This window comes from Aythya ferina (assembly GCF_964211825.1).
Source record: "Aythya ferina genome assembly, chromosome: 23".
Taxonomy (NCBI): domain Eukaryota; kingdom Metazoa; phylum Chordata; class Aves; order Anseriformes; family Anatidae; genus Aythya; species Aythya ferina.
The window spans coordinates 7,615,417-7,635,385 of NC_140321.1; the positions used below are offsets into that span (position 1 = coordinate 7,615,417).

At 43.3% G+C, this 19,969-nt stretch overlaps 2 protein-coding genes across 2 annotated transcripts; one reads left to right on the top strand and one right to left on the bottom strand.

Moving 5' to 3' along the window:
* Positions 1-4,095: 4,095 nt before the first annotated feature.
* On the bottom strand, positions 4,096-16,372 carry CALCOCO2 (calcium binding and coiled-coil domain 2). The gene is made up of 13 exons (XM_084496060.1): positions 16,130-16,372; positions 13,204-13,392; positions 12,583-12,685; positions 12,083-12,216; positions 11,238-11,363; positions 10,624-10,751; positions 10,423-10,513; positions 9,526-9,648; positions 8,701-8,787; positions 7,558-7,653; positions 6,720-6,861; positions 6,284-6,321; positions 4,096-5,746 (listed from the first exon to the last, which is right to left on the bottom strand). Exons 2-13 carry the CDS (start codon positions 13,384-13,386, stop codon positions 5,570-5,572), a joined length of 1,428 nt encoding a protein of 475 aa, XP_084352186.1. The 5' UTR covers positions 13,387-13,392; positions 16,130-16,372; the 3' UTR covers positions 4,096-5,569.
* Positions 16,373-16,512: 140 nt separating this feature from the next.
* ATP5MC1 (ATP synthase membrane subunit c locus 1) lies at positions 16,513-18,670 on the top strand. The gene is given in 6 exon segments (XM_084496061.1): positions 16,513-16,717; positions 16,720-16,759; positions 16,881-16,929; positions 17,568-17,645; positions 17,922-18,097; positions 18,426-18,670. Coding segments are annotated over 6 exon segments (648 nt in total). The 5' UTR covers positions 16,513-16,527; the 3' UTR covers positions 18,541-18,670.
* Positions 18,671-19,969: the final 1,299 nt, after the last annotated feature.

Here is a 19,969-nt window from a genome sequence, read left to right on the forward strand (position 1 = left end):
GGCACCAAGTATTCTTGATCCAAGCCAATCATATTATATCCCATAATGTCATACAGTCAACAGAGAATGGATGAGTGAGCTCAAGCTCCTTCCTAGAAAACTTGAGTGTTATATGCAGCAGGGTGCTATGATCTCTGCACACAGCTAAGCTATATTTCAGGGTGGATGAAATTTGGGTCAAGGGACATCGTATTAACCCAGTTTCTGGCCAGGTTCAGGGAATCACAGAAACATTGCTATTTGGGTCAGGATGCAGTGTTAAATTTTCCCTGAAGGCAGTTTGGTCTGGCTAGGAAGGTTAAAAATTTAATCTTGAAAAGAGTTCTCTCTTACTAACAGCAAGAGATTGTCTACGCAGTATCACTGCAGTAGCTCTACTGCTTAAATTGTGATGAAAAAATACCAAAACGCTGTATTTGCTGAGATTTACTACTTCACACACTAACAGAGCAAAATGTAAACTGCAACACAACCATCTTTATTCTCTGGTTCTGTTATTCCCCTTCTCAAGTCCCCCTGGGTGAATAGCCCTTCCCCCTCACCACACTGAATAGGCCAGGTGACTCAAAACCAGCCACCCAGCAGATGCTTCCGCAGTACCAACTGTTCTGAATCCCCCAGCCCATCTCCAGCTTTTTTTTTTTCCCCTCCTTCCCCTGTGTCCTACCAATCTAGGCTGCCTGGCACATGCTGCAAGCTGCAGTCCCACTGGAGTGATATTGTGATGGAAATGAGGGAGGGGATCCAGGCAGAACTGCACAGATTTACAGCACTCTAAGGGTTTCCATTAAAAACCTTGACAACTTGTTATTTATGAGTAGACGAACAGCTCTTCTAATACCCAGGGCCTAGATCCCATTCACTTCAATAATGCTGGTTTGGAATAAATGAGCCAGAGGATGGAAACCAGTTCTGTTAGTATAATGGAGGTGGCTAATAGCTGTTTAGAGAAAACAACTGATGTAATTCTGGGACCCAGCCCTTTCACCAACAAAACTATAAAGGTTTGATTCTTCAGTGCATTTCACGTAGTGATTTAATTCGGTACAAAGAGAGTCATAAAGAGTAGTGTTCTGATTTCATGCCATTATATACCCACTTTGCACTCTCTATTTGTGCTAGTGCACTGGAGAAAAAGGGACTCATTGTACAAGCAAGAATGTCTCAGTTTGGATCTCTACAGCAAAACAAAGATAAATAAATTTCTCCTTACAAAAGATTATAAGCAAAAAAAGAGCTCTGCGTAAGTATAATATCTTCATTTTTGATCCTCACAGGGACATGGGAGCATTTCCTTTGCCAGATTTTTCTGAGTTGCCCCATCTAACCCAGCATGGCAGTCTACCGGTGTCATTTTAAAACCATTTTTTTAAAACCACAATTACATCCTCTATTCTCTTCCCTTTTCCATCATTGACTTGACAAATACAGAAGCAGTGCCACATACTAAGCAGTACAGGCCCAATCCCTGAAATAAGGACTTTGATGATCAAAACACTTTAAATCCTAGGACGTGCATTATGCTGCTGTAAAGAATTACCCATCTCTTCTGCAGAGTCTTAAAATCAGACACATTGATTAACAAGTGAAACCACTCAATTTCTGGCTTGGACACTGCTTTCCTTTTTCTCTATTGTTCACCTGTGTCTTGTCTATTTACATTCATTTTGTTGGGAATCTTTTTATTTCCTTTCTGTTTTCTCTGCTTTACATTAGAGCCTCAGTAAGGTGAAGTGAAGAGAAGCAGCAGCAGTGCTGCCAGACTGTGTTCTTGCAGCACTGCCAGAATGGACTGGGCTCCATGCTTCCTGTGTTCTCCTGCACCCGGGATCTCAGCACTGTGATTTCAGGGGAGAAGGACAATGCTGAAGGGGCAACTTGTTCTGCAGGAAGAGGGGGGGAAGACACGGACAAATGAGGAGAAAACAGGAGGAGAAAGGGCGGAGGTAAGAGGCTGCTAAAGAGAGAAGGTGGCTGTAAGATTGTGAATATCACTTTGTGAAAGGAACAGAGACAGCAGCAAGTTATCTTAGCAGCCTTTCAGATACTCCGTCAAGGCTGAAAGAGTTTGAGACTCTGGAATCTGTAACTGTCTCCCTTGTGGCCAGTCTCTTTTTTTCTGCAGTGAAAATAACTTCCCAGGCAAACAATGGCCTTTCCTATGGAAAGAACTGACATCAGTTAGTATGTGATACCCTCTGTGGCCATAGTTGGGATCCACAGCATGCCTTTGCAGCTCGAAGATGTTATCATCTGGTTTGTATTTTACACACAAAAATACCTATCAAGTTAAAAATGATTTTACATGGAGAGAGATATTCAAAATGTACTCTATATGAGTGGGAGAGAGAAGGTCCAAAGGAAGAACCAACTTGTAAAACATGGCCAAAAGAGCTGACAAAAAGTGAGGGAGAACCAAGCAAAGCAAGATGAATGTCTGAGTGGGTTTGCCTAGTTGGGGGAACAGAGCACACCATGCTGTGCTGGGACAGTGGCTGCTCACAGAAACCAAACCTAAGCTGGACCAAACTGATAAGCCCTGTAAAGGTGCAAGGAGGTAGTAGAATTTATATCCTCAGGCATTTGGCCCACAAAGTATAGCTCCTTCCTTTTAGATACATTTATAATAAAAGACCATTCAGATTCTATGTGAGTTTGGGCATAAATTATGCCAAACCCCTACTGTCCCTTTTGAAAATTTATTTCAATGTCCTTATGCGCGATTAATATCAATGTAAATTCGACCTCATCCAGAGTATAACTATACCTAATTATCAGCCATTTGAGCTACTTCTGTATTAAACTATCAAATTGAGGTAGGATTGAAGCCTCTTATGATTCCAAATGCTAAGTACAGCATTAGCATAAATAAAACTGTGAAATACAAGCAAAATGAAGATTTACTTAGAAAATATATAATGTAATTTGTGCTTATGGGCAAATTGGTTCCTGGCTGCCCAGGATAGGGAAGGTATGACCTGCATCAGGCTGAAGTATATGTCTTTGGAGTCTGAATCTGCATTATTATTACAGAAAACAAATGACATACCTTAAAACGTTTAAATTCAGCATCCTTATGAGATTTATTGCAGTCTGACCCCCTCTGCTGGCGACGTGCTTGCTGCCAGTGTACCAGAACCTGCACTCCAAAATAGGCTCTGTGATTTGTAGAGGTGATGGGTGCTGGCAAGCAGAAAATGATAGGTACCAGCATAAAAGGGATGGAGACTTGGCAGTGCAGGGGCACTGACAGTTCAAGGACACAAACAACATTGTGACATAACTCTAACCCCAAATGATTGGGTTTGGCTTTAGGATTTGAGCCACTAAAGCCAGTTCTAGCAGAAGCGTAGAAAGGCAATAGGTCTGGTAACTGGTATTAGGGTGAACTATTGGGGTTTTAATAAAGACTGCTTTTGTGACTCTCCACATTTGTTTTGCTTCTGTCAAGATGTAAAGCAGTAAAAGGCAAATGTAATTTGAAATGAGGACATACAGAAAAAAGTTGAAGAGGGGATTTTCTTGAAAAACAATGGGGCATTTCCTGAGGAAACAGGTGCTCAGTTAACAATTGGCCTCATTATGATAGAATATTTGTCAAAATTGGGAAAAAGTCATGTCAGGAATGTTGATATATACTACAGTAACCAATAATGTCAAAACATGCACAATACCAAGTATACGCACAATATTAAAAAAATATTTTAGTGTCTAGAGTGAGCATTTTTTCAACTTTTTCTTTTAGTCTAGGGAAAAAAATAAATGTTGATACACTGGATGTCCCTATGACATAGCAGAAATTCAGCCAGCTCTAGGCTTTTAGATCAGCAGTACTTGGAACTGATATGAACAAACAGATCCCATACAACTCATTCTACTTTCCGGATTTGTTCATGCTACCTCATACTTCTTTGGCTTTCTTGATATATCCCCATGCTGTGAAGAACCAGTGAGGATCAGCCAGTTAAATATGTCTTGTTAAACAGAAGCAGTCCCACTAACCACAGAGATGCTATGTTACATGCTAAAAAATATTCAGAGATGTGATTGAGTACTTTGTTCAAGAGAAGCTTCACAAAGTAATTAAAGACCCCATCAATTTCCCCAATTTATTTCAGAAAAATAGACAGTCATCTTTTTCAAGGATTTTCTCAGTACAGTTTTCATTTTTAACAACTATTTTCTGTTACATTTTCTTTTTAAAATAATGCTTTCCAGTATAGTACATCTTAAAGACAGAAATACTCTATTTAAACACAGGTTGATAAAAAATATGTATAAACAAAACAGTAAAACATTTTGAAGTCTTTCTTACTCTTAATAGTCTTAAAACTCTACGTAAACTTAGGATTTTCTATTGCTTCAGATATTCAGCAGGAAATCCAGTCTAATACAGCTGGATAATAAAATTTCACCCATTTATGTTTGCACAAACTAAATAACTGTTAATCATAACTTGAAAATCCTAAAGCAGAAATAAGAATAGTAACTGGATAATCTGTTTACAAAGTATTGTAATATTCCAAGGCACTTAGCAGTTTTGAATCAATGTTTTGGTTTCAGAATAAGCTCTTCTTTTTAAATCAATTAGGTTTAGAAACATTGAAGGGAAATAATCCAGATTCATCACTTCCTTTAAATGAGGATGCCCAGTTTCAAGACAAAGAGGCCATTTATCCTCACCACTGTTAAGAAAACTCAGCTACTGCTTTCCTATCAGCTCCATGACATGCTGACCTTTCCTGTTTCAGAAATTTCAGGGTTCCTTCATTATGAGATGTATGCATGACAGTGTCAGATTGCACAAGCACAGTTTACGTGTATCACCACTTTAAGTCTGGTCATATAGAGAAAAGGGAAAACAGTGCATGCACCTTGTTGTACAAGCTATATTGCCTACTTTGCTGTAAGAAGAGCCCTAGACCTTTAAATCTAGAAACAGGTATTTAGTCTCTTTATAAATATATTTCACTTGTTCTATGATTGATGACAAAAGAAAGTAAAATGTATTTTCATTTAGAATTTATATTTATTAGCAATTAAATCAGTGTTCCAGAAGCTGAGCTGGACTGAAGGTGTGATCCTAAAAGACTACGCAATGTGTCTTGTCTTTGGTTAGCAATCACAGTGCTATACTGAAGAATAAAATCGTTATAATAAAGATTTATCAGCCAAGTACAGAAAACTGTTGCATTACATCTATTATTTGGCCCTACCTACATAAACAGCTACATAGACAATCCTGCTATGAAGAACTGGTACCACATTCAACTACATTACTAATGATAGGATTTGTGACTCATTTAAAAAGCACATACATTTGATCCAAGATGGAGGACTTAAGTTGATGACAATTCAATTTCAGGATATGGATATTTGACCCAATTTATGTTTGACCCAATTATACACATACTGCATGGAACAGAAAGCTCAGAATCACAGCACTAGTAGCATATGCAGTTTTGTCAGGTTGCTCTTATTAGTATGAATCAAGTCTATAGAATACTTTTTCTCTATTCTATCCTGTGGCCTCTGCCACCTATTCTACAGAACAGATAGGAATTCAGAATTATTCCAGGCCATGGCAAAAAATATGGTCATCAAACACCTGCTGATTGGACTTTTCAAAGGTCTCATTGCAGAGTGGGCACTCCAGAAGATGGCTCTGCACATGGGCCTCATAGTCACTTGCTTCAATATCTTCAGGAAATATGTCATTACACATGGGGCATTTCCTTATAGAATCCTGAAGTACAAAGGAAGTGCAAATAAAGACAGTTTAAGATTTGTATTCACATTCAAAGAGAAGAAAAAGTTCATTAGTCAGACATTATCGGCTTTGGACAAGTCTTTCTTACTTGCAATACTCTCAAGTTTTCAAATGTTTTCAGGCTTCTGTAAATAGTACTTACAAGTCAAACTTCTAAGAGGTATTCTAACTTTCCATCCTAAATAACACATGTCCATGTCTGCAATATGAAATAAGGCATTTAGCAGCTGCATGCTTCTCATTCTGACACTGGATGCTGCCAAAAATTGTTCCTTAAAGATTAAGGTGAACAGAGCTTCCTTTCTCTTTCCTAACACCACCAACTGTTATTACCACAACTTAATCCTACAGGTTAAGTATCCATGATTCCATTTTGTTGTCCACTTTATTACCAGGACTAAAATGGTATGTAGACAATAGGCTACAGAGCTGAACATGTAGCTCCTCATTTCAAATTGTTAATTTCTGTCTGTAAACCACTAATTCATGTCCATTCACATCCACTTTACTTACTGTTCTGGCAACTTTTGACTCCAGGTTTGCTTCTGCAGCTGGAAAAGAAAGAAGTTCATTTAGCCACTACAAATGATTAACAATGTAATGTGCTGATAAATAGTAATTCTTGAAACATGAGTATGTGGCCCTGGTCTGGACCTCTATACTTGGTCTATGAAAACTGGACATAAACCACAGAACTAGCTGTCTCACAGATTAATAAACTATCTAACAGTTGTTTCTCTTCATAGAAGATGAACAGACAACTGATGATTTAAATCAACTCTTAACACCTGGCAGCATTTTGCCAAGTCACCTGCACACATGCAAAACTATGCAGAGGTACTGCTAAGAATTTATTTTCCACAGCATCCAATTCAAGAGGGAGGACAATTTGTTGAGACTTTTACTACCATGGATTTGTGATTTCAGACAGACTGCCAAGTACTCTTACCATAATATGGATTACCAAACACAAGGCATCCTGCTTCAGGAGTTGGAACTGGGGCCTGAGCTTGTGAAGCAGCAGAGAAAGAAGAAACATCTCTAGTCTGAGAGAGATGCCTCAGAAGGGTATCATTCTCTTCCCTCAGTTTCTGCAAAGGGACAGGAGGACAGAATCAATTTCCAGAAGCTCGGAAGACCATTTCAGAGAGGTTATACTTTGCACTAACATAGATCCTCTTAGACCAGAATCAAAATTGCTCTTCTTTTAGATAGCTCAGTCTTAGTCCTGCTTGACAGAATGGGAAAGTGAGGTAAGGAAGTGCAAGGATCTATTCTGTGACCTGCTCAGGAAGGTAGACAGGATGACTACAATACAGTAATACACTTTAAAAGACGGAAGACTATCCTGAAGTCATGCAGATAATGGCAGAGTAAGGAACAACACCACAGAGTCATTTTCTAGACTGGATGAAAAAGCTACATTCATTTAAATGAGAAAGTCCATTCATTTCAGTGAAATAACAGGAGTTTTTGAAAATTCCCACACTATTATGGGTGAACTGGTCTCATCTGTGGTGGGGGAAAAGGGTGGAACTTTTCCTTCCTCTTAGGCTGTACAGCAGTAGCAGCAACAACAGACTGAGAGTGAGCACATGGTCATGCGGACTATGTGAGCACTATGTGCATGCGGACAGCATGGCAGCCTTGTTTTAGGTGATAGTCCACGTACAGACACAGTTAGAGATCAGCGTGATAGAAGGTTTAATGGAACTGGATATTAGACTAAGATATTTGTGTCATACTCAATGCAGAAGAAAGGTGAGGGAGCTGTGCCAAGTTCTCACCTGTTTTTCCTCATCAGATTCATTCTTTTTTGCTTGCAACATCTGAAACAAATGCCTCTGCTCTTCAAGTTCTTTCATTAAGTCCCTGTTTTGTTGCTATAAAGGAAGAGGATTATTTGGTAAATTGTGGAAAACTAGCAAACAAAGAACTATGACAGCTCCAGTCATTGTTCACATATACAGGCCGCCTCTACCTGCACTTATTACCAACAAATAAACCTTTGCTTGCACCACAAGTCTTACCATTTCATAGTTTGTGACCTTGGATATCTCCGCATTACCAGCCACTTAATGTCTGCATTTTCAGTACAACCTGAGAGATGACATGTGACCTCCAAAGGGGACATATGACAGGTCAAACAAACTGGGAGGTTAAAGAAAGGGAACTATGGCTGGTGAAAAATCTACACCGGCACATGAGAACTCTCCAAGTCTGCCAAATTCTCTGGTACTGTTGACACTTGCATTGACTGTGGATAGTTAGTACCTCCTTAGGAATCAGTGTTGTACCTAAATCTTGATTTAAATCAGTAAATCAGATAGGCTAGAGTACTTAGGGATTCAGCAGTCATTCTCAAAGTATCACTCTAAAAATCCTGAACATTTGGCATCACAATGGAGGTACTCACATAATGTATTTTAGGCATCTAACTTTCAATGTCAGAAACAGAGTAGAGCCTCCAAAAGTGTCCTGAGCAGGACACACAGAGAGAGGAGCACCTTTAGAAGGTTACTCAGGGCAACAGGCTTAAGAAAATGATGGGACAGCCTCAGACATCACCAGCGATAGTTCAGTAGAAAGAAAATGTCACTGCATGTTTCCCTTTTCTAATGTTCACAGTTCTTCATGTAGTGATTTTCAGTGCTGAGGTTTGTGGATTACTTGTCAAAGATCTGCAGAAGTTACCTAAGAAAAGCAAGCCTTTTGACCATAAATTTAAATTTGTTACACATATAGGCATCTCTAACATCTCAGGGAAATTCTGATTGTTCTGCAAATTGAAAAAGGGTGGACAACGTTGCTTTAAGTAAATGTGAGCTTCCCTACACAAATACCAGCAGATTCTATACAATACAGCAGAGCTCTGTGCTCAGCTCTTTTGGAACCATCTCCCCAACTTCACCCCCAAAAATGCTGGGCACCTGCTCACTCTGCAGACGAAGTGACAAGTTGGCCTCTGTCCCTTTCAAGTTCTCCAAGCGATGTTCGAGCTCCTTCTTTTGCTCTTTCTGCAGAGAAATCCCAGATTTTCAAAGGCAATGTCAAAGAAAAGAGGTGTCAGGTAAGGATGTGGGGCAGAGCATCAAACTATAGAATAGAAACTTTGTATTGTTTACAGCTTTTTGGGGGGCATTCTGACCATATTTCATCTTTTTATTTTATTGATTATTCAATGCTAAATCTATGATTGTAAAGATGAGAAAGGGGCAAAAACATAATCAGACAGTAGACCACCAAGGTTGCTGCCTCTCACCAGTTACTAGTAGCTTCCTGTTGGATGCAAAATTAATGGCATATAGTCTAAGCAGATTTAGGATAACTTGTCTTGTTTACACATAAGTCCCAGTCCTGAAACAGTTTTGCATATTTGCAACAATTTCCACTCAGCCAAATATCAGTTCTGAGTTCCCAATTACCTACTTCATCCCTTGAGCTGGCTCAAAAGAGATGAAGACAGAGACTGAATTTTCTCTCTAGAGAATCAGCATTACAAAATTTAGTTATACAGAGATGTTTCTTCAAAAACCACAACGTATGTGTGTACCATAAGAATTTGTCAGATGGTTCATTTGCAGAACCACCTATGTGGATTCCCATGCCACCATGGAGACTTCCCTGTTTGTCAAGGAATCTCCCAGACTTTTCATAAGATTGAGCAATATTTGTGCCTGGTTACTGCCAAGGACACCTCTCAGCCTCTATTCCCTGGCTTCCCCAAGCACCTTGATATTCAGGGAAGGTTTTACCTGTTGAGTTACAGTCATGCATAACTGACGATTCTCTTCCTTTAAACTTTCAAGCTGCTCAGTCTTGTCATGGTCCATACGAACCAGGTTATCCATGTCTTTCTCATAATTCAACACCTGAGACTAGGGAGAAAGAAGAATGGGCAGAAAGTGAAAATTTAATAGCTATGAGTGAGACACACAGGCCCCTTTTGCTGCACAAAGAAAATCACCAGAACCCATGGCTACTTATTTTTTTTCCATTAAAAAAACTTTGTAGAAAATGAGAATAGTTACATGGGGATATATCAGAGTTGATAAATGCACTAAAACTTGGTATTCACTCATATGTTCGTTGAGGAGCTTTCTACATTTTAAAATGTCACTTCTAGTCTTGGAATTCAGAGAGTAAAGAGAAAAATAGTGGCTGTTTAGCCAGATGGTTAGCCTATTATTCTGAGTTTCCCATATCCTACATATAACAAACAAGCTATTTTCAGTTTACCTTCTACCTTCACATACCTCCCAGATTTTGTCTTTTCACCCAATATTGAACATAATTTTAGAAAATTTTTCAAAACAGAAGTGTTTTCTGCCTGGATCCTTACCTAGCAGGAGGTGAACAATGGTATGATTTTGGTCAACTTAATAAGCATGCAAAGGGAACGTGTTTAGGGAGTAAAATCCTTGTAATTTCTTTTAGCACATCCCACACTACCTTTCCTTCCATAATATAGCTTTCTTGCGGTTTCCTGGACATAAACCGTATCAGAGGCTGACATTTTCCGAAAAAATCCATATAACCAGAGAAGAAACTTATATATCACATATTTGCTCAAGATTGCACAGCTCTCTGTCAAACTGAGACCATCAGACCCAGTTCACAAAAGCAAAGGAGGGCAGCTATATGTTTTCTACCTGCAGCTGGTCCATGTGATCCAGGGCTGTTTTCAATCTGGTTTCCAAGTTTACCTTTTCAGAGGTCACATTCTGAATTTGCTCTTTGAATCTACTCAGAACAAATCAAAACACACCATACTTTCATAAATGGAAATTTAATCCACAAAGGTAAGGTGCTTAATGAAATACTGTTTTAAGAGATGCTGTAAATACACTTACTGGTGCAGTTCTGCCTCTCTGCACTCATCTAGCTCTTTTAGATGTTTATTTTCCTTTTTCAGGGAATTCAACTCCAGCTCCAGTTCTTCTTTGCTTCTCCTAAGAGACTCTAAACCATTCTGCAGCTTCTGAAAATCAAAGACAGGTCAATAGGAGGCAAAATGGGACCCAAGCAATAGTCCTGCTCTGAAGTGGAACTGCAAAATCCCTCTGATGCAACACTTGCAGGCTGCCCACCTTAAGGAGAAAAACCTCTCCTTTGCATCTTTCAGACCCTGTTTTATTTATACTAAGTCCTGAGCTAAACTGAAGGAGGAAACAATAATGATGAAGAAACATTAGGAACAGGGATGGCCTTTCAATTTTGGGACAGCCTACAGAACAGTTTTGAAAACTCCCCTTCCCATATGTTCACAATCCATTTTTCTTGTGATGCCTCTTGTTCAGCATTATCATTTTTATTGTAGTAGAGGTAATGTAATATTTGGTAAATGATTAAATAAATAATACAGGGAGAAACTTCCTTAATTTTCTCCTGGAAGCATACAGTGAAGCAAGACCTGACTCAGTCTCTCTTCATGTTTCAGACTTAAAGCTTCTGACTTTTGTTGTACCTGTGTCTTCTTGAGCTCTTCTTGCAGTTCTGTGTTTTGTTTCTGGAGACTTGCGCAGGTTGCTTGCAGCTCCTTATTTTCTTTAAGCAAATTTTTGTTTTGTAGTTCAATCTCTTCCACTTCTCCCTGGCAAACAACAAATTTGTTTAGTCGTCATGGAAACATCAAAAAGCTATCTTCTGAAGAGCACAATATGATGAGCTAAAAAAGATGTATTCTGCAAAAGGGAACATAATGTACCTCCTCATGTTCTTATTATTAGTTCAGACCAGACTGCTACTTCACTATCCATAGTCTGTCCGAAGCTGACCATCAACACAGTCCTTGAATACCAAGCACACACTACCTCTGATCTTTTAAGATGCTCAATCTTAAAGCAGAGGCAGAAGTCTGCAATTTTTTTTGTAGTTTGTAAGATTAGGACCACACACTGGGTGTCTGTGTAGTAGTTAATAAAAGGGCTGCACACAAGACACTGCAAAATAAGGGTGCTTCACAATACGTCAATTATTGTCCATGTGTATGTTCTTACTCCCATCTAATGGAAGGCTGTTTCTATGAACATTACATTTCCACTAAAAATATTCAAAATGCCCTGAACCACTACGTATTTAGTCACTCCCCATTGAGAAGAGCTTACTATCTAAGTAAACTAGTTTGATAAATGTTAATTAGAGAAAGGCTGCCCAAATTTGGGTGACAGATGAGTAGCAAAGCCAGGAATAGAATCCAGATCTGCTGAGTTCCAGATCAGTATCCGATTTACTGGATCCCTCCAACTTAGCAATGAGCAGATGCCAATAAAAGCAAAGGCAGGAAAAAGCAGGGGAAGAGAGGACACATACCTGTGTGGTTACCACCAGGATATCATCCTCAGTCTCTGCTCTGAACTGGAAAGGAACACTGGCTCCACGGACCATACCATCCTGGTCGATGTAGCAGAACTGGTAGTATTCATCATCCTTCGGTAGGTAGTAAGCTTCAGACAAACACAACAACCCTGTCATATGTTTGTAATTACTCAGGTCTCTTAACTACATAGCACAGAAAGTCAGCACCTAAGAAAACAGACATCTTACTTCAATATTGTTCCTCCACCACTAGTAAGTCTTTGTGCCAGTGATAAGAACACAGACAATATCACTCAGTTAGGATGGCAGAATCCAGTAGATTTGCTCTTTTTGGCTGTAGTTATGGGACTTGAAGTTTACTACAGCATGTTACTACAGATTTTCTGTAATTCTGAATGTAATACTTATTAGTGGCAGTAGTGTGGGATTTTGTGTATGTGCTTGTGTGTACACATACACATATATTCTCTGAGTGACCCAACCTCCCAACCCACCTTTGAACTGGATTTGTTGCTGCACAGCGGTATCACCATGGACATCACTGGGCAGAGGAGCCCACATGAATGTGTAATATTCCCGGGTTGTTTTCCATCCCACCTGCAATAACAAAATTCTTAAAAGGGACCACATAGTTCACGCTTATCCTATGGCAACTGGACTATATTTCCACATAGATCAGTTAATGGGAAGACTTTTGCATTGATATTCTGACTTCACAGAGTTGTGGTCTATGCATAAATCAAAGCTACTCGCTAGCATCTGCCTTATTCTGAGGTCTATATTAGGGGGGCGAGGGGAGCACTGAAGTAGGAAATGTGTTGGAAGGGATGGTGCCAACATGATGCAATTATTCTTTACTGATTCTGTGAATCACAGTCTGTTTAATTAGTCTTGAAGCTGGTCAAGTAAGAACGTGCCTGGCATTTTGTCTCAAGGCACAAGAAAAATGCTGTATTACACAAAGTTATTATTGAAAAAAAAATCTCTTACCCTGTTCTACCAAAGCCCTAAGGCCTTTCTTAGAGATGAAGTATGAATTAAATGTCAAATTATTTGTTTGTGACAGCTGCTGCCTTCTCATACTTGGCATATCTGGTTACACAGTATTCACTTACCCGGAAAATGCCCACCCAGTCCTTCCCACGAGGAACTATGTTGTGTGTGAGAGTATAATAACAGATTACATCTCCTCCAGGAACATAAAACTTCTCCACATTGTTAAAGATGACCTGGGAGAAGTGGCAGTTGTCTAAGAGGACAGCAGAAGTGGGAGGTTCGTCCGAAGTCTCATCCATCATGGAAGCCTACAAGAGGAAAGCTTAATGTCATTATCTCATCTTGGATGTTGCCAACATAGTTGTGTCCATGAAGGATATGAAGAGGTAACAGCTGATGAATGACATAGCTGTAAGGTCCTAACCCCCTGCAGACACACCAATTTTTCTCAGCAAGGCACCTGCACTCACTACTGCTGCGATGAGACTGCTCCTTACATCCATGGCAGGTTGCAGATTCTCTTCAGCAGAGCGTAAGGCTGACCCCTGCTTCCTAGCCACAGCACCGGGAGCTCTGAGGCTGCCAGTGTGACACAGCAGCCTGTCTCCTGCATGGGACCCCATGAACCAGACCCTGTTGACCATCCTACAGATCTGCTACTCGAGAGAGGCAGTGGTACCTCGTAGCAGCAAGAGCATGCATGCCTACTGGTGTGATTCCCTGCTTGACAACCCAGCTGGAACACAAGCTGTCCCTACATGCAGCCTTATACCATGTTTTTAATGTGATTTGACACTCCACACACATCTCCACTATATGTGGTTAACGTGGGGGTGCATCACCTCTTCTGCAATCTGGAGACTAGCATATTGATTGAGAAAAACAGAGGTTTTGCTGCGTCAGTGAAGCGCTCCTGCAGATAGCAGTAATAGACAAAAATAGCAGCATATGATCCAAGCTAGGAGCTCCAAGGTTGGTACAGTCCAAGCCCTGACACGCTTCACCTTCACTGTCTGACCATGGTGAGACACACTAGACACACTCATGCTGGTGATATGCAAACTCAACGGCCTGGCTGTTTTCTGCATTCAAATCCAACATGATTATTTGACCTCCAAATACAGCATCTTTCATTGTAAGCTTTTTTGCTCCAAGAAAAAGAGGCACCTTGCTAAGATCAGCTCCCATGGAAAAGCACAGAGGAGGTCCAGGTTAGGCAGGTTGTTGTAGTTCTGTCTCACAAGCCTGTGTTATGAGGCCATAATAGCCTTGGTACTTGTGACTGTTACAGTGAAACTGCAAGATGATTCTCAGTATCAAAATGATTATGTTGCATGGCAGCAGGGTCAACAAACAGCATTGAAGCTCATGCATTAGTTATCTACACAGAAAGCTTTTCAGTGCATTGTGACACTACAAATGTGTTATGCACGACAACATAAACATGCAGTGTGTGCATCTACTGGATCTGAACTGCCAGATGTCCAGGCATGACTAGAAATGACACTCAATTACCCTCTTTGCCACAGTATCTTGCAGGCAACCAGACTTAAGCCCTGGCAATCTGTCAAGAAACAGATCACTGCTGAAAAAAACCTGCCTCCAATCCCTGACAATTCAGTTCCAGGAATTCAAAGCAGAACCTTCTCAGCCAATTTTAGTGACAGTAGTAGCAAATAGGTATTGACCTCAGAAATGACAGGAAGTTCATCTTGAAAAACTATCCTGCTGGATGATTTAAGGTCACCTCCAATCCATGAAACCTTTCATTTTTTGTCACGACTGAGGACATCATCTGTATTCTGTGCCAAAAAACAGCCTGAAAATCAGGCAGAAGCATAGATGGGCATTGTGGGGTTGTGCTCAAAACGGAAATGGTACCCGTGCACCTGGAAAGAGCACTAATTACAGCACTGATATATGCTGCTTTAGGAGCATGGCTAATTAATTCCTCCTGCCAGAAGCTGAAGGCATAGAAATGGGTGTGGCTCAAACCTCCAGGGAATCCAGGAGGTGCAGTTTATGTTTTAGTTAGTAAAGCATAGCAAATTATATGTGCCTTATCTAAGCCTCGGTCTTTATTTGGCTGACGTCAACCTCTCCTACCTTGACGTGACTTATGATGCACTCCCCTAATGCCCTGGGACCTCCTGACAGCCAGCAGACCAAAAAGAAAAAAATAACAACTTAAGAATAGCTCCTTAATAGCTTCAGGATATGAGCTCTTGCTGCCATAAGACTTCAATGTAACTTGCAAAGAAAATGAAGCGTCAAAGCCTGGATGCAGCAAAACAATGCATTCTGCTGAAAACAAAGATGAAGAGTGTTGTTTTTTGTAAAAGTAATTGTGAACTTGAAGAAAAGAAAGCCCATTGGTCCTGCAGACTGTGTTGACAGCACACTATGCACTTCACTTCAAGGAAAAGACAGGAAGTAGGAAGATTTTATTAACATTCAAATTTTTGTTCTATGAACAGTCTGTAAGTCATCAGTGCAGGAAGGAGAGGCCCCGTGAGGCTGCTGCTGCCCAAGGAGATGGGGAAAGCCGCAGCTTCAGGGATGGAGGCGCAGCAGGCAGCCCCAGCCAGGTAACGCGGTGTGACAGCACACACGGAGGAGGGCACGACACACACCTCTTCCTGTGATACTCACGGCCCAGCTTTTCTCTGGGGGCTTTTTTTTTAGTGCTGCTGTTTTGTTTTCACTTTGCTGTTGCTGTTTTCTTCCTTTCGCGGACGGCAGCGCCCTAAGAACGCCGAGAGCCGCGGATCGCCCCTTCCCGAGCGAGAGCAACTCCCAGCCGCAGCTGGGCACCGGGACACCGCGGCCCCCGGCAGCACCGGAGGGGTCCTAGCGGAGGCCGGGCAGCGGCACCAGGGCGCTCCCCGCGGCCGCACAACCTCAGCTCCGCCGCCGGGAACCGAAAGCGAAAGCGCCGCCGTCTCGCAGCGAGCGAGCCCCGAACCTCTCCCCCCCCGGCCCCCCAGCCCGGCCCCGGGGGCAGCGCGCGGCGAGGCCTCCGCGTCCCCACCCCGGCTCACTCACCGAGAGGCTCGGCCGCAAACCCCGGGGGCGGCGAGGCGGAGGGCGAAGCGGAGCCCCCCCCGCCCCGCCCCGGCCGCGCTGCGGGACGCGCGGAGTCCCGGAGCCCGAAGTCCCGGGCACGGCCCGCGACGGCCCCTCCCCCCTCCGGCCGCTCCCCCCGGCGAGCCCCGGCCCCGGCCGCGAGCCGGCCCCGGGGCGGCTGCAGGGATGCCGCTGCCGAACGAGGCGCGGGCACTGCCCGGGGCGGCTGCAGCCACACTAGGCCCGCCCGCCCACTCCCCGCCGCCTCAGCGGCTCCTCTGCGGCTGAAGCAGCGGCCCCGCGCCTTATGAGCTTCTGGGAGAGAGTCCTCCACGCCGCTAGCCAATCAGAAAGCGCGCAACGAGAACAGCTGACCAATGGAGACCCGCGTAGCCACACCGCTCTCCCGCCCTGTCCCGCTGTCCCGGATGCTGGTGGGAGGGGACTTGCTCGGCCGCAACCAATGGGGAGCACAAGTAGAGTCCCAGAATGCCGCGCGCGGCGCGCGGCGACAGCCAATGGGCGTGGAGGACGCGCTGGGACACCGCAAGGTGAGCGGGGCGGGGGCGCGCGCTCCTCTCACAGCCGCCGCCAGCGGGAGCCGCGCAGGTGGGGCCGGGGCCGGGGGCTGGGGGAGGCGGGACGCGGGACGCGGGACGGGCGGCGGGGGGGCGGCCGCGGGGCCGCGTTCTGCTCCCCGGTTCATTCGCGGCGCTGTTTTGTCCCGTAGGGAAACCACCATGCAGACCCCCGTGGCGCTCCTCGGCTCTCCGGCTCTGGTGCGTGGCGTTCGCTCGGAGAGGGATAACGGCGCTCAGCGGGGATGTGCAGCCGCGGAGGCGTTCCCCGTGGTGCTGGGCTCAGGACGCTGCTTTGGGCAGCCTGAGCTGGGGCGGCGTCGCCTGGACTTGTTCCGCTGTGCGATGAACGAGGAGGGGAAACAAGGTGACCTCTGGTGACCAGAGCGTTACCTACGGCTTTAGGAGGCACGCATCAGCCTGCGGGCCTGAGGTTTTCTTGAATTATAAGATAACTGATCATCGCAGAGATACTCAGTCATCTTTTTGTCTCAAAGTGCGAACTAAGAATAAAACAAATGGAGTCACAACGACTGAACCGTGCAGTAGCAGCAGTGATACTCGCTGTACTGCCGTGCATGGTCTGTGGCAGTATTGCTTGTGGATTTCATCCAACTGGCTAAGCTAGAAATACTCTAAATTAGTACATACAGTCATACAATCATTAACACATACAGCACATACAATCCTTAACATGATTGTTATCAGTCTTGTTTCATTCTTGAGATGTATTTTAAAAAAATAAAGCAAAACAAGATTGTTCTTCATAAAATATCTGTTTTGAGAATTAGCGTGGACATGTCCAACTATAGGTGTTAATTATCTGTGTTCTGCTTCAGTTCCGGTGCTGTTCCAGGGCTCTGGCCAGGCCTGTTCCAGTGTCTGTTTTCAGCAGGCCTGAGGCTCAGACTGTACAGGTAAGACTCTTATGTGGTACGTTGACTCCTTTATCTCAGTGCTTGCGGTCTGGGGTACTTGATGGTTTCTCCTGAGGTGGAAGAGTAAGTTTGTATATCAAGAGGATAGCTAGTAAGAAGACTTATCACTGATCTGGGCTAGAAGCTGGCTTAGCAAGTTTGGCTGTTTCCTACTCTCTTGAGTAGCTAATAAATAGTGATTAAGAATTTTATTAAAGGAAGTTTTGTATTTATGATTAAGTGTCATTATTAATATGTATCTTCTGTATCCCGCAGCCAGCCGGTGTTTCCTATCCACAGCTGTCCCGCCGCGAGTTCCAAACTAGTGTTGTCTCCAGGGATATTGACACTGCTGCTAAGTTCATTGGGGCAGGTGCTGCCACAGTTGGGGTGGCTGGTTCAGGAGCAGGTATTGGGACAGTGTTTGGCAGCTTGATCATTGGCTATGCCAGGTAAGTAAGGTGCTAAGCTGGCTTGAATTTATTCCTTTCTTATATCACTAAACTTGTTAGATGGATAGAGCTTTTCCTAGAATATATGTTCAACTCCACATGTGTAGTGTGTATAAGCAGATACTGTGTTTAAGTGAAGCAGTCCTTTCTCATTCCAGCCATTGGCTGCCTGCCATAAATCTGGTTTGTGCTCCAAAATTTTTTGACTGTATGGCATAATCCTGGCTTTTGGTGATATGAGGTCTGTTTGTTTTGTTTTCCACTCAGCATGGATCTATTTTTTCTTCTTTTTTTTTTTTTTTTTTTTTCCCCCTTGTGTCCCATGCAGGAATCCATCTCTCAAGCAACAGCTTTTCTCCTACGCCATCCTGGGTTTTGCCCTGTCTGAGGCCATGGGTCTTTTCTGTTTGATGGTGGCATTCCTTATCCTCTTTGCTATGTGACAACTTCTGGCCCTGGCTGTGGCTTTCATCACTTTGTCCTCTGCAGTTTGAGTCTGCTTCCATCAAAGTGTTCGAGGCTGATAATTAAAGAAAAGATTTCTCTAAATAAACTGGTGGCTTTATTTTTTTCTTATGCTCTGGTCCATCAGTGCGGAAGCTCCTGGGGGTCATTTTTGTATAAGTTGAACAATGTTATATCCTAAGTATAGGGGTACCCACAGAGAAAGCAGCAGGGAGATGTGAAATGGTGGTGAGAAGAAGGGATGATAATAAATACAAAGGCAGCCAGATAAGAGAGGATGTCCTTGAACAGCTCAAACAATGCATCAAATTTTCAGAAATCCCAAGAAGTTTTGCCCTAGTAAAGCAAATACTTATATGAACTGATAAAGCATTGTTTTCTCCACACACTATTAATGAAAATGCTATATCCACTTTATTTTGCGAAGGAAATATTGAAAAGGTGATGGGTACAGATGAGTGTACTTAGAATTGTAGTGTATTAAGGGCATTTGGAAAATTAAATAAACAGTAAATACACAAGGATTTACCATATCATCTGAATTTTCTTTCACAAAGAAGAGCTGGTTTCAAGGTCACACTATTCATAGGCTTCTTCAAAGCATCGGTTTAAGCAAAGGACCACAGCTGTGGTCTTCCCCAACAGTTTTATGCCTCAGTTGTTGTTGAGATTGGAGTACACTAGGCAAGAGAAGTTTTAAAATCTAACCTGAATCTTGGACCTTGCGGTAAGTCAGCTGTGCCTTTAAGGAAGGTAGGAAGGTGACCATTTGAGAAGCTTGTCTGGTTATCTGCTTTAGGTAATTGAATTAATGCAGCTGCCGTGTATACTAAAGCATCTGAAGCATGGTTGTGACCTCCTTGGGGATGGGAGCGGGGTACAGTAACTGTCCTCCTTTGCAAGAGCTGCTTGTGCCCTGTGAGGGTAAGGGGGTGAGACAAGGATTTTGACTTGTGCTTAAGAACAAACAGACAAAAACCGTCCTTGAGACTATTTGGAGAAGAGTGGCTCTGAAACCAAAAAGAGCCCAGAGGAGACTCACTGGCTGAAGAAGGGGAAAGATTCTTTGCAGTCAGATGGTCTGGCTGCTAGGGACAAACGCGTAATTGTGCAGAGGAGCAGTCTGTCCTCTCTGCCCTTTTGTCTACTCTGAGGCTCAGCTTTTGTCTTAACGCTGCCAAGCAGCATCCCGGGCTGCAGCAGCAGAAACCCCTCCTGGCACAGGGGGTGATCCACGAGCAGGGCGGCCCCGTCCCGGGGGGGTGCGGGAGCGGCCCGGGGCCGTGCCGGGCGTCCGCCCTGCCGGGGGCTCGGCCTGGCCCCGCGGGCCGAGGCGGGGGGGACGCGAGGCCGCCGCGGGAGCCGCTTCTCTGCGGCCCCTCCCGCGCCGCCGCGGTTGGGAGCTCG